Genomic DNA, 12,123 nt, shown 5'->3' with positions numbered 1-12,123 from the left:
CCCTCTCTGCAGAGCAGCTACCATCACAGAGTCCAGAGGAGAGACACACCTCTGCCCTCGAGACGAAGGTTCAGAAGTGTGAAATGTAGAACATCCAGACTCAACAACTCCATCTTCCCCACTGCTATCAGACTCCTGAACAGCTGACCGACCTCAAACTGCAGTTTGCACATCAGGTCACTTTGCACACTAAGTTCATTTTGCACATTAAACTCCATGTACATCCATGTACATCGACATCTGCAGACCACACGTGTCTTCAGTTACTTATTTGTACTTATTTGCAGTTATTTATCTTTTTATTTTATTTTTTTAAGTTATTTCTTATCCTTATTTTATCTTTTTATTTATTCTTATCTTGTTCTTTTAACCATTATCTAACTTGGCATTGTGCACGGTGTGTTTAGATTCAGTTTAAATTCAGGGACATGGAGCCCCTGTTGATCCTCTACCTAATCACACGAGCCACGGTGTGAGAACGGGTGTGGGTCTCAATCAGCCAAGGTTTTGGGTGAACCCATTGTGAGATCTAGCCCCACCCCATCATGTGATTTCCTGTGATCAAATGTCCCAGGATGTGAGTGGGCGTTAAGACGTCCATGTCCCTCTTCAAGCAACTTAAAGAAGTCCAGACGCTTTTCTTTCCAAGCTCCTTCAACAACATCATTCATAGAACAGCTTCCAGCTTCTTTTGCTCGGCTACAGTTTGGATGGATTTGCATTTAAAGATGCAACAAGACTAAAATGGTTAGGGTCAGGAGGTCAAAGGTCAGAGCTCCTGTGGGTCTGAGGGCGGCCTCACGCTGGAGAAGGATGAAGGAGTCTGACCTGAGCCAGTGTTGGACATGAACACATCAGCACTGCTGTCAGTGAGCCTAACGACAGCCGTTAGCATCATTTCAGTGTTTCAGTCATAAAAACACTTCCTGTCTCTGTGGTGGTTACAGTGACATCATGCAGTTTGTGCTTTGACCTCCAGAGGGCGACAAATCAGCACAGACAGAGAGCTCCATTCAAACTTTGCTGCCATCAGGAATAATTCTTCAAATATAATCATCAGTGTTTGAGCAGCTATGATATCAGGGACAATCTAGACATGTGTGACAATACTGAACATGTCACATGACACACCTCAAACATCATGTGATCCACTCTCAGTCTGCACTTTCATTCATGACTTCAACAGGTTGAAATGAGCTTTGAAGAAACATTCAGTGAAATAAATCTTTCATGGATTCATGTGAGCAGCAGATGAACTTTGTACCAACAACATCTTCAATAACAGAGTCTGAATGAAGCTCAGGTGTTGATGCTGCTCACTGATTGGACGCTTGCTTTCAGCTCTGCTCTCAGTCTTTACTGCACAGGTGAAGGTAGAAAGTGTGACTGGATCTATAGACTGGAAACAGAGAAACATGCTGAACATTTGAAGCTTTGCAGCAGAAATGTTCATGTTACAAATACAGCAGAGCTGATCTGGGATCAGTGTGTTCACGCCTGCAGCTACAACAAGGTTTCATGTCTCCACACGTCAGCATGTGAACTTTACTCTGACTCAGTCTGAGCAGTCAGACGGCATATTTTTAAAGTTAACACATCAGCACACACAGAGCTGAGCCCCTCCCACCTGTGCTGAGTTTCAGGTGGAGCCCCGCCTCCTTCCAGGAAGCAGCTCACCTGTGTGTCCGTGTTTAGTGTCCAGGTGTGGAGTGGAGCTTGTTGTTGGTGTGAAGAAACTGTAAGTTTGCTTTGTTTCCTCCTTTAACAGTTTGTCTTTAGGAACTTTACTGTTTGTTCAGCTCGTGTTTGATTTCTTCACACAACAAACTGTGTGTGTTTGTATTTCCGGTCTCTCCATTAAAGTCAGTGTGTAATGTTTCCTGGCTAACATCAGCTGTGTGCAGCTTAGTTCAGCACAAATCTGCCGCTCCATAGTTCACGGTAACGGACTCACAGCTGGACCAACGAGGCCGAGTGTGTCCGCCACTCTGAGCTACGTTCGTGTTTGTGTACTTGTAGTTTGTACTTTGAGTTCACTCAGAGCCCACAGAGGACGCAGCGTACGTGATGACGTCACAGCCCTTTACCTCCTTTACTGTCACTGTGATTAATATTTACACACGAGACACCTGCAGAGCTCTGACGCTAAGCTAGCCACACAGCATGCTAACACTAAGCTAACACTAAGCTAAAGCTAAGCTAACACTAAGCTAACACTAAGAGTTCTTACAGACACGGGTTAAAAAGCTGCTTTTAGTTTGTGATCAGAGTCCAGGACTGAGAGCAGCAGCAGAGCTGATGGATGATGAATTACTGGATGGAAGAAGCTTCTCATTAGCAGTGAATCAGTGTGTGTGCAGTTCTCTGCAAACTCAGCAGGAAGAATTAGTGTGAAGCTTTAACTCTGCTGATCCTCTTTGAATCCTGGATCAGCTGAAACGTTTAAAATGTTGTTCACACGTGTTGGACTGACTGAAGCTTCCAGTCACAGTGACTCAGTGTGTGTCAGTGAATGCATCGTGTGTGCTTCAGGCTCCATCTAGTGGACTGATAGCAGAGCAGCTGATGGCAGCTTCCTCTGCCTCACACTGCTGTCTGACTGCATCCAGCTGACACTGAGATGAAGCAGGAAAGAAGCAGCTGATATTTGGACAGCACACATGATGAAAGGAGGATTTCAGCTGATGTGCACATGAATGATTTGTTTCCTCTGCAGGTAGAAAGTGTGTGTGAGCTGATGTGAATTGAGCAGCATGGATCAGTGTGAGGACAGAGAGGAGGGAGTCCCTCCCTCTAAAAGCACTCTGTGTGGGGAACATGAGAGCCAGACCAAAGCTCAGAGGTGAGATGACCATCTCTAACTGTCCATGACTCTTCTCCATGTCACAGCTCAGCACTCACATCACTGCTGCATCATTATTCACAGGAAGAAACAAGGAACTAAACGTAAACATGAACCTATCCAACCTATCCAAAACATATCCAACATGGCGGCGCGTGCACACGCAGCGGCTTCTCTCTCTCCCGAACAAACTACTTTTTCGTGTTTTTCGTCCTGTAAGTTGCAGTGTTTTTGTAAGTCTTTGTCGCGTCTATCTGTGTGCAAGCGAGGATATGCCCGAACACTTCTTCTCGACATCGGCAGAAACAAACTTTTTAAGTTAAACTCTGTGGACACCGAGAAGCTGAAAGATCTGGGTCTGCTCCGAAGGCCTACTCAATCACCGACCCCCACTCCCGCACTTCGCCCACAATGGATGCGCCTCAAGCGGTGTGAGAGGAAGCAGAAGAGGGGTAAGCGCGGTGGCATCCGAGCTAGGCTAGCGGCTAGCCCACACAAACCCGCCATCCCCTCTATCGTTCTGGCCAACGTACGCTCGCTAGAAAATAAACTGGACGACATCCGACTGCTACGTTCATCTCAAAGGAATGTAAAGGACTGCTGTGCTTTTGTGTTCACGGAAACATGGCTCAGCGACAGTGTCCCGGACCGCGCCATTCAGCTCGACCAGCTAACATGCTACCGTGCTGACAGAGTCATCGTCGCGGGAGGTAAGACCCGCGGGGGAGGACTTTGTGTTTACATCAATGATGCCTGGTGTCGCGATGCTGTTGCGGTCTGCAAACACTGCTCACCAGTGCTGGAGTTAATGGTTATTAAGTGCCGGCCATTCTATCTACCGAGGGAATATACAGCCATACTCCTGTGCGCTGTGTACATCCCTCCCTCCTCCAATGTCAACAACAGGAGTGAGGCACTGAATGAACTGTACCAGCACATCAGTGAGCAGCAGACAGCCCATCCTGATGCTTTTCTCATCCTGGCTGGGGATTTCAATCATGCAGACTTAAAGTGCGTGTTTCCAAAAATACAACAACACATAGACTTTCCAACAAGGGGAAATAACACACTGGACTTTGTTTACACCACCCAGAGAGGAGCTTACAAAGCTTTTCCCCTCCCCCACCTCGGCGCCTCAGACCATATCACTGTCATGCTAATGCCTGCTTACAGACCGCTCGTTAAAGTGACCAAACCGGTTCGTAAGCGGATACAAGTGTGGCCAGAGGGGTCTTCAGAGGCTCTACAGGACTGCTTTAATACTACAGACTGGAACATGTTTAAGCAGGCTGCCACCTACAACAACACCACTGACCTCCAGGAGTACGCAGAGACTGTTACTGCCTACATCAACAAGTGTATTGAGGATGTAACAGTCACGAAAACCATAACTGTCCGGGCCAATCAAAAACCATGGATGACAGGAGAGGTCTACAGGCTGCTGAAAGCTCGGAATGTTGCCTTCAGAGTTGGAGACGAGGCAAGCCTGAGGACAGCTAGGGCCAACCTTTCCCGTGGCATCAGAGAGGCTAAGAGACAGTACTCCAGGAAAATATCTCATCACTTCAAAGACAGCAGAGACTCACGGAGCCTGTGGCGGGGCATTCAGACCATCACAGATTACAAGCCCCCACCACAGACCTGTGATAGCACTATCCCCCTGCTGAACGAGCTGAACACTTTCTTTGCTCGCTTTGAAGTCCAAAACAGCACCACTGCACAGAAGACCCCACCCCCTCCTGGTGACCAGGTGATGACTCTGTCCCCGGACAGCGTGAGGAGATCCCTCAGCAGGATCAATGCACGTAAAGCTCCGGGTCCTGACAACATTCCTGGTCGTGTACTGAGAGACTGTGCAGTGGAACTCACTGATGTCTTCACAGACATCTTCAACATATCACTCATCCAGGCTGTCGTCCCCACATGTTTTAAAGCCACCACAATCATTCCGGTTCCAAAAAAGTCATCTCCCTCCTGCTTTAATGACTACCGTCCTGTTGCACTTACTCCCATCCTGATGAAGTGCTTCGAACGACTAGTCATGCAACACATCAAGACTGTCCTGCCCCCCTCCCTGGATCCCTTCCAGTTTGCCTATCGGCCCAACCGCTCAACCGATGATGCCATCTCCACTGCACTCCACTCGGCACTCACACACCTGGACAAAAATGACTCATATGTTCGAATGCTGTTCATAGATTTCAGTTCAGCATTCAACACCATAATCCCCCAACAGCTCATTCAAAAACTGGTCCAGCTGGGGCTCAACACCTCACTGTGCAACTGGCTGTTGGATTTCCTCACCGGAAGACCTCAAGCAGTACGGGTTGGCAGTAATACATCCAGCACCATCATTTTAAACACGGGGGCCCCGCAGGGATGTGTGCTGAGCCCCCTCCTCTTCACTCTGCTGACCCATGACTGCACTCCATCATACAGCTCCAACCTCTTCATCAAGTTTGCGGACGACACAACGGTGGTGGGTCTCATTAGCAACAGGGATGAGACCGACTACAGAAGTGAGGTGAGACGCCTGGCCACGTGGTGTGCTGACAACAATCTCTCTCTGAACGTGGAGAAGACGAAGGAGATTGTTGTGGACTTCAGGAGAATGCACACCCAACATGCTCCTCTGACCATTGACGGAGCGTCTGTGGAGAGAGTGAGCAGCACCAAGTTCTTGGGTGTGCACATCACAGAGGATCTCTCCTGGACGTACAACACCACAGCACTGGCCAAGAAATCACAGCAGCGTCTCTTCTTTCTCCGCAAACTAAGAAGAGCAGGAGCACCAGCCCCCATCATGTACACTTTCTACAGAGGCACCATCGAGAGCATCCTGTCGAGCTGCATCACTGTGTGGTTTGGAGCCTGCAATGCGTCCTGTCATAGAACCCTCCAACGCATAGTGAGAGCTGCAGAGAGGATCATTGGTGTCTCTCTCCCCTCCCTCCAGGACATTTACAGCACCCGTCTCACTAAAAAAGCCCTTTGCATAGCGGCTGATCCCACACACCCAATGCAAAGCTTCTTCAAGCTGCTGCCGTCGGGGAGGAGACTGCGGAGTCTCCAGGCCAGGACCAGCAGGCTGAAGGACAGCTTCATCCATCAGGCTGTCAGGAAGCTTAACTCCCTCCCGATTCTGCCCCCCTCTCCCCTCTTCTCCTCCACGGTCTCACTGAACTCTGTCACACACACACAAACACGCACACTCTCTGACTCACTCACTGGCCTGCACCAGTTACCAGTCACTTTGTGGAGCATTGGACTGCCATTACCTCATAAGACTTTGTTGTTACACTTTCTCTTACCGTACATTACTAAATCTCCATTTGCACTATTTGCCTATTTGCACTACTCTGCCTGGTTTACACTCAATGTCACTTACCCATTATATTGTATATTATATAGCTTTCTTGTTATATGTAAAATTGTATTTATTTAAATTTTTACTTTTTAATTATTTTACTTGCATTTTTTAATCACTTTTATATTTAAATATATTTAAATGTTCATTTGCTATTTATCTAGGGATTGAAGAGTAACGCAATTTCTATTCTCCGTATGTCCTGTACATGTGGCAGAATCGAACAAATAAAGTTGACTTTGACTTTGACTTTGAAGCCAGCTCTGTGTCCTTAAGGAGTGACTGGTCTAAAGGTGGCCTCATTGATTTTAAAGTCCAGCCTGTGTCTGCTGCAGAGAGGTGAGCTGTTAGCAACATGAACCCTTTGATTAAACTGCTTGATGTTGTTGGATCTAAACTACAAACACGTCGTTCCCTCAGTCCCATTTAAACTGTCTTTTAAAACAAGCCTTTGGTTTCTAAACAACTGAAAACCCACTTCAGCAAACAGGAAGTGATCAGAGCGTCCGTCCACTTCCTGTCAGGCCCTGCAAACATTTCATATTGAAGAAAAGTAGCTGACATCTCACATTTTTACTCCACCACATTCAACCATTTTGACATTTTACAGCATGAAACTCTTGTCACATGGAGCAACGAGGTCAGAGAGCTGAACTCACTGAGTAACAGAAATAATTCTGCACTGACATTATAATCAGTGTTGACTCTGGTTGATTGTCTGACTGTGTTTGTGAGCTGAGAGGAAATGAAAATGAGTTTGTAACAAAAATCAGTTTTGTCCAGTTTTCCTGTAAAAAGCTGAACTCTAATCTAAGAGGATGTTACTGACAGGAAACAGCTGCATTATCTGCAGTCTGTGTGATCACAGCTGCTTCAATCATGTTTGTGTCTGCAGAGGTCAGAGGTCACAGTCTGCAGGGTCCAGCTGTCCGTCTGTGAGGAGTGACCGGTCCAAAGATTTCCCTCCATTCTTCAGTGGTGAACCTGGAGCAACGAGGTCAGAGAGCTGTGATGACTCCTTTACATGTTTGTGTTTCCTGGATAAATATGACCTGAAACATCCTCAGATTGTTACAAAGATTCATTAAAAAGAAAACAATGAAAGAGAAAAGATCCAAATGTTCGACTTGGTCATTTGCTGTTTGAGGACAGTGATGCTCATATCTGTGGGGAAAGTGTGACCTGAGTGGGTTCATGTTTGTCTTTAAAGAACAGAGCTGCTCTGATTCTCTTTGTGTCTGATCTGTTAAACAGTCTGAGAGGTCACACAGAGACCCAGCAGCTAAAGCCTGGATCATACTGGCTGCTGTTACTCCATCAGGACAACACTGAACCACAGTGGTGTGGATGTAGTGGATAAATCCCACCATACTGATGCTCAGAGTTAACCACAGGGAACAAAACCAGATGTTACCTTCAGATTGTGACCTTTGGAGTGGACGATGCAGATTTCAATAGAGAATAAATGTTGTTGTTTTTCAGCTGTGAAGAAAGAATCTAATTTTCTGAACTTAAGAATTTATGATGCTGGAAACAACATGGAGACTATAACACAACATTTCCACTGTGTTCATAGAATGAATGTAAAACTGTCAGACATTCATTAAATATGCAAAATGTCTACAGAAGCATCAGAGGGTCAGACGTGAAGCACTCAGTGATTTTGATCAAATGACTCATCAGTTATTGATCTGTACTACACTGATCTACCACGTTAGTAAAGCTGGTGTTCTGGTGGTGGAGGGAGACTCGGATCATGTTCTGGTTTTGGAGCAGTGATCTGCTGATGGTTCAGTTTGATGAGCTTCTTCAAAATCATCCCTGACATCACCACTGAAAGGACGTCCATGAAAACAGACTGAAAATTACTGATATGTTCACAATCTGAGAGTTTAAAACTTGACAGACTTGATTCAGATGAAGTTATTTGAGCAGAAACTCCTGGATCTTTATCCTGTGTTGATCTAATCCTTCATGGTTCCTCCACAGAGTGGACCAGCAGAGCTCAGAGGGTCCCAGTGGTCAGTCTGCCCAGCAGCATCAAACACAGCTGGACTCCATATTTATGGTCTGTACATGTACAACAACTACTGTTACATCTGTTCTGTTCACAGTCATCTCCATGCTGCTCTTTGTAGACCAGTGGATCGTCAGTGTGTCCAACATGGATCTGATGTTTGGCTCCATGATTTCAGTCTGATTGGCTCATTCATAAATATTCTGTTCCAGCTGCTGGAGGACAACATCATCACTTTTGTGAAGAACGAGCTGAAGAAGATCCAGAAGGTTCTGAGTCCAGATTACCCAGAATGCTTAGAGAGTCAGAGGAGCAGCAGCAGAGAGGCATTTGTGAAGATCACAGTGGACTTCCTGAGGAGAATGAAGCAGGAGGAGCTGGCTGACCGTCTGCAGAGCAGTAAGAGGATTTATCTAAAGATTTAAGCTGCTGGATAAATGAACATTTTCCAGAGATGGAAGATGGAGCAACATGTTTTAAAGATTAGTTCTTTTTGGAATTGAGTGTTTATTTTTCTTCTCATTCAGAGCTTCAAGCTGCAGTTTGTCATCGTAACCTTAAATCCACCCTGAAGAAGAAGTTCCAGTGTGTGTTTGAGGGCATCGCTAAAGCAGGAAACCCAACCCTCCTGAATCAGATCTACACAGAGCTCTACATCACAGAGGGAGGGACTGCAGAGGTCAATGATGAACATGAGGTCAGACAGATTGAAACAGCATCCAGGAAACCAGACAGACCAGAAACAACCATCAGACAAGAAGACATCTTTAAAGCCTCACCTGGAAGAGATGAACCAATCAGAACAGTGCTGACAAAGGGAGTGGCTGGCATTGGGAAAACAGTCTTAACACAGAAATACAGCCTGGACTGGGCTGAAGACAAAGCCAACCAGGACATCCAGTTCATATTTCCATTCACTTTCAGAGAGCTGAATGTGCTGAAAGAGGAAAAGTTCAGCTTGGTGGGACTTGTTCATCACTTCTTTACTGAAACCAAAGAAGCAGGAATCTGCAGCTTTGAAGACTTCCAGGTTGTGTTCATCTTTGATGGTCTGGATGAGTGTCGACTTCCTCTGGACTTCCACAAAACTACAATCCTAACTGACCCTAGAAAGTCCACCTCAGTGGATGTGCTGCTGATAAACCTCATCAGGGGGAAACTGCTTCCCTCTGCTCGCCTCTGGATAACCACACGACCTGCAGCAGCCAATCAGATCCCTCCTGACTGTGTTGGCATGGTGACAGAGGTCAGAGGGTTCACTGACCCACAGAAGGAGGAGTACTTCAGGAAGAGATTCAGAGATGAGGAGCAGGCCAGCAGGATCATCTCCCACATCAAGACATCACGAAGCCTCCACATCATGTGTCACATCCCAGTCTTCTGCTGGATCACTGCTACAGTTCTGGAGGATGTGCTGGAAACCAGAGAGGGAGGACAGCTGCCCAACACCCTGACTGAGATGTACATCCACTTCCTGGTGGTTCAGGCCAAAGTGAAGAAGGTCAAGTATGATGGAGGAGCTGAGACAGATCCACACTGGAGTCCAGAGAGCAGGAAGATGATGGAGTCTCTGGGAAAACTGGCTTTTGATCAGCTGCAGAAAGGAAACCTGATCTTCTATGAATCAGACCTGACAGAGTGTGGCATCGATATCAGAGCAGCCTCAGTGTACTCAGGAGTGTTCACACAGATCTTTAAAGAGGAGAGAGGACTGTACCAGGACAAGGTGTTCTGCTTCATCCATCTGAGTGTTCAGGAGTTTCTGGCTGCTCTTCATGTCCATCTGACCTTCATCAACTCTGGACTCAATTTGATGGAAGAACAACAAACAACCTCCTGGTGGTTTAAACCATCTCTTCACCAGAGTGCTGTGAACAAGGCCTTAGAGAGTCCAAATGGACACCTGGACTTGTTCCTCCGCTTCCTCCTGGGTCTTTCACTGCAGACCAATCAGACTCTCCTACGAGGTCTGCTGACACAGACAGGAAACAGCTCACTGACCAATCAGGAAACAGTCCAGTACATCAAGAAGAAGCTCAGTGAGAATCTGTCTGCAGAGAAAAGCATCAATCTGTTCCACTGTCTGAATGAACTGAATGATCGTTCTCTAGTGGAGGAGATCCAACAGTCCCTGAGATCAGGACGTCTCTCCACAGATAAACTGACTCCTGCTCAGTGGTCAGCTCTGGTCTTCATCTTACTGTCATCAGAAGAAGATCTGGATGTGTTTGACCTGAAGAAATACTCTGCTTCAGAGGAGGCTCTTCTGAGGCTGCTGCCAGTGGTCAAAGCCTCCAACAAAGCTCTGTGAGTACATTTGTACTCATGTCTTTACTTTTAACATCCAACTGTGTCAGTAATTTATTGCATGGTGGGTCCTGCATTAAAGAAAGCATTTGAATTACTCAGTGAATCCTGGCAGCCAGAGAAACATCCTTAGTTCCACTTTAAACTAAACTCTGCTTCGGTCTTCCACAGTGTGTTTGTTGTTTCTTTGTTGTTGTTGGCCTGCTCTCTCCTCTCACTCCAATCTGGTTGCAGCAGATGTTTGTCCCTCCCTGAACCTGCAGACTTGGGTGCAGCACCTCAGTTCATCTTCAGTCTGAAACCAGCTGTTTTAGCTATATCCCCTCAAGCACACCTTCCCTGGTCATCTCTGCTGTGGTTGCTATAAAATTTAATCTTGATTTTAAAAAAAAAAAGAACAAAAAACCTCAAGTCAGACTTGATGCCATTTGTTGGCAGCATGGTGCCTGTTTGTCTTTGATGATAAACTGCAGCACAGTCTAAAGCAAACCTTCTGACTTTATTGACTTTATGCATGTATATATTCTTCCTGTTCACCTTGGACACACAACAGCTCTCTGTTTGTTGTGATTGGATCTAGAACAGCCAACATATCCTAATCTAGATGATTTCTAAGGTGGTATCTGGGAGGAAAAGTTAAAATCAGCTTGGATGGCCTGTATTGTATGATGGCCTTGTTTGCACCACATTGATAGCCATGCAGGGTGGTTCACTCCTTGGGCAAGAAGACCGAGGAGTGAGCCACCCTTGGTCAAAGCTTGGTCATTCAGCTCACTGTTTTCCCCTTGTTGGTTGATGATAGTATTTTTTTTTTTACCTGACTTATAGTCATCATTGTCTTCAAATTAACTCACACACTGCTGACTGCTGTAGCTTACCTGGCTGAGCAGGTGACCCATGCACTGAAGGTTAGAGTCGTGACTCCAGGGCCTGGTTTGAGTCTGCCCAAGACCATTTCCTGTGTTATTCTCCTCACTTCTCCCTCCCTTCCTGTCTTCTTTGTCCTGTACAGTGAAGACAAAAGGCCTCAAGTTGTGAAAACTCTTCCCCTTCATCATCTTCCATCTCTCTCATCTAAAATCTCCAGTATTCTCTGAGTAGAGAATCTTTTCACAATCTTGAATGATAAGGATCCAAGTGGGTAAAGTTAGTTATTTGTTGTGTTCCTATTTGCAGCTGGGATAGATTAAGAAAAACTATCGGCTGCCCAAATTACATCCAGTTTAGAAGACAAACATTGAGTGAAGTGTTTGTTTCATCATCCTTCACAACTCATCAAACAGGTGTCACAAACTGCAGCAGGACAGTACAAAGCATGTCATACTGGATGGCTGCAACAACCAGAGTTTTACCTACCTTTGGTATTTCTTGACAGTATGAGCGTAATATATACTGAACAGAGTCGTCTTCTGTAATCTTTTCAGATTCAGATTCAGAACACTGTATTTATTTTCAAGGGGCAATTAGGATACTGAGCTTTCCAACCGTGCATACAATACACAAACATCACATTGGGGAGACGGGTCAGGCTAGGTAGCTGGCCGGTCGGCCGCTAGAGCAGCGACCCGGAACCGAACAGCAGAAAATGCA

The 12,123-nt window shown here is 46.0% G+C and overlaps 1 protein-coding gene across 7 annotated transcripts in view; it reads left to right on the top strand.

Annotated features, from left to right (window-relative positions):
• The first annotated feature begins 1,607 nt into the window (after window positions 1-1,607).
• Window positions 1,608-12,123, top strand: part of LOC309702168 (protein NLRC3-like) — a 30,099-nt gene continuing 19,583 nt past the window's right edge. For 4 of the 7 annotated variants that reach the window (XM_082526630.1, XM_082526629.1, XM_082526628.1 and 1 more), the window contains exons 1-8: window positions 1,608-1,738; window positions 2,717-2,842; window positions 2,927-2,960; window positions 6,463-6,548; window positions 7,105-7,206; window positions 8,199-8,277; window positions 8,439-8,625; window positions 8,754-10,533. In XM_082526630.1, coding sequence (XP_082382756.1) covers window positions 2,754-2,842; window positions 2,927-2,960; window positions 6,463-6,548; window positions 7,105-7,206; window positions 8,199-8,277; window positions 8,439-8,625; window positions 8,754-10,533 — 2,357 coding nt within the window. In that variant the 5' untranslated portion in view covers window positions 1,608-1,738; window positions 2,717-2,753. The remainder of the gene's footprint in view (window positions 1,739-2,716; window positions 2,843-2,926; window positions 2,961-6,462; window positions 6,549-7,104; window positions 7,207-8,198; window positions 8,278-8,438; window positions 8,626-8,753; window positions 10,534-12,123) is intronic. The other 3 variants (XM_082526632.1, XM_082526631.1, XM_082526627.1) reach the window with 1 other exon arrangement.

Source organism: Aulonocara stuartgranti (assembly GCF_965226115.1).
Source record: "Aulonocara stuartgranti genome assembly, chromosome: 3".
Lineage (NCBI taxonomy): Eukaryota > Metazoa > Chordata > Actinopteri > Cichliformes > Cichlidae > Aulonocara > Aulonocara stuartgranti.
Note: the sequence above shows the minus strand (reverse complement) of the source record. Positions and strands in the feature narration are given on the sequence as shown.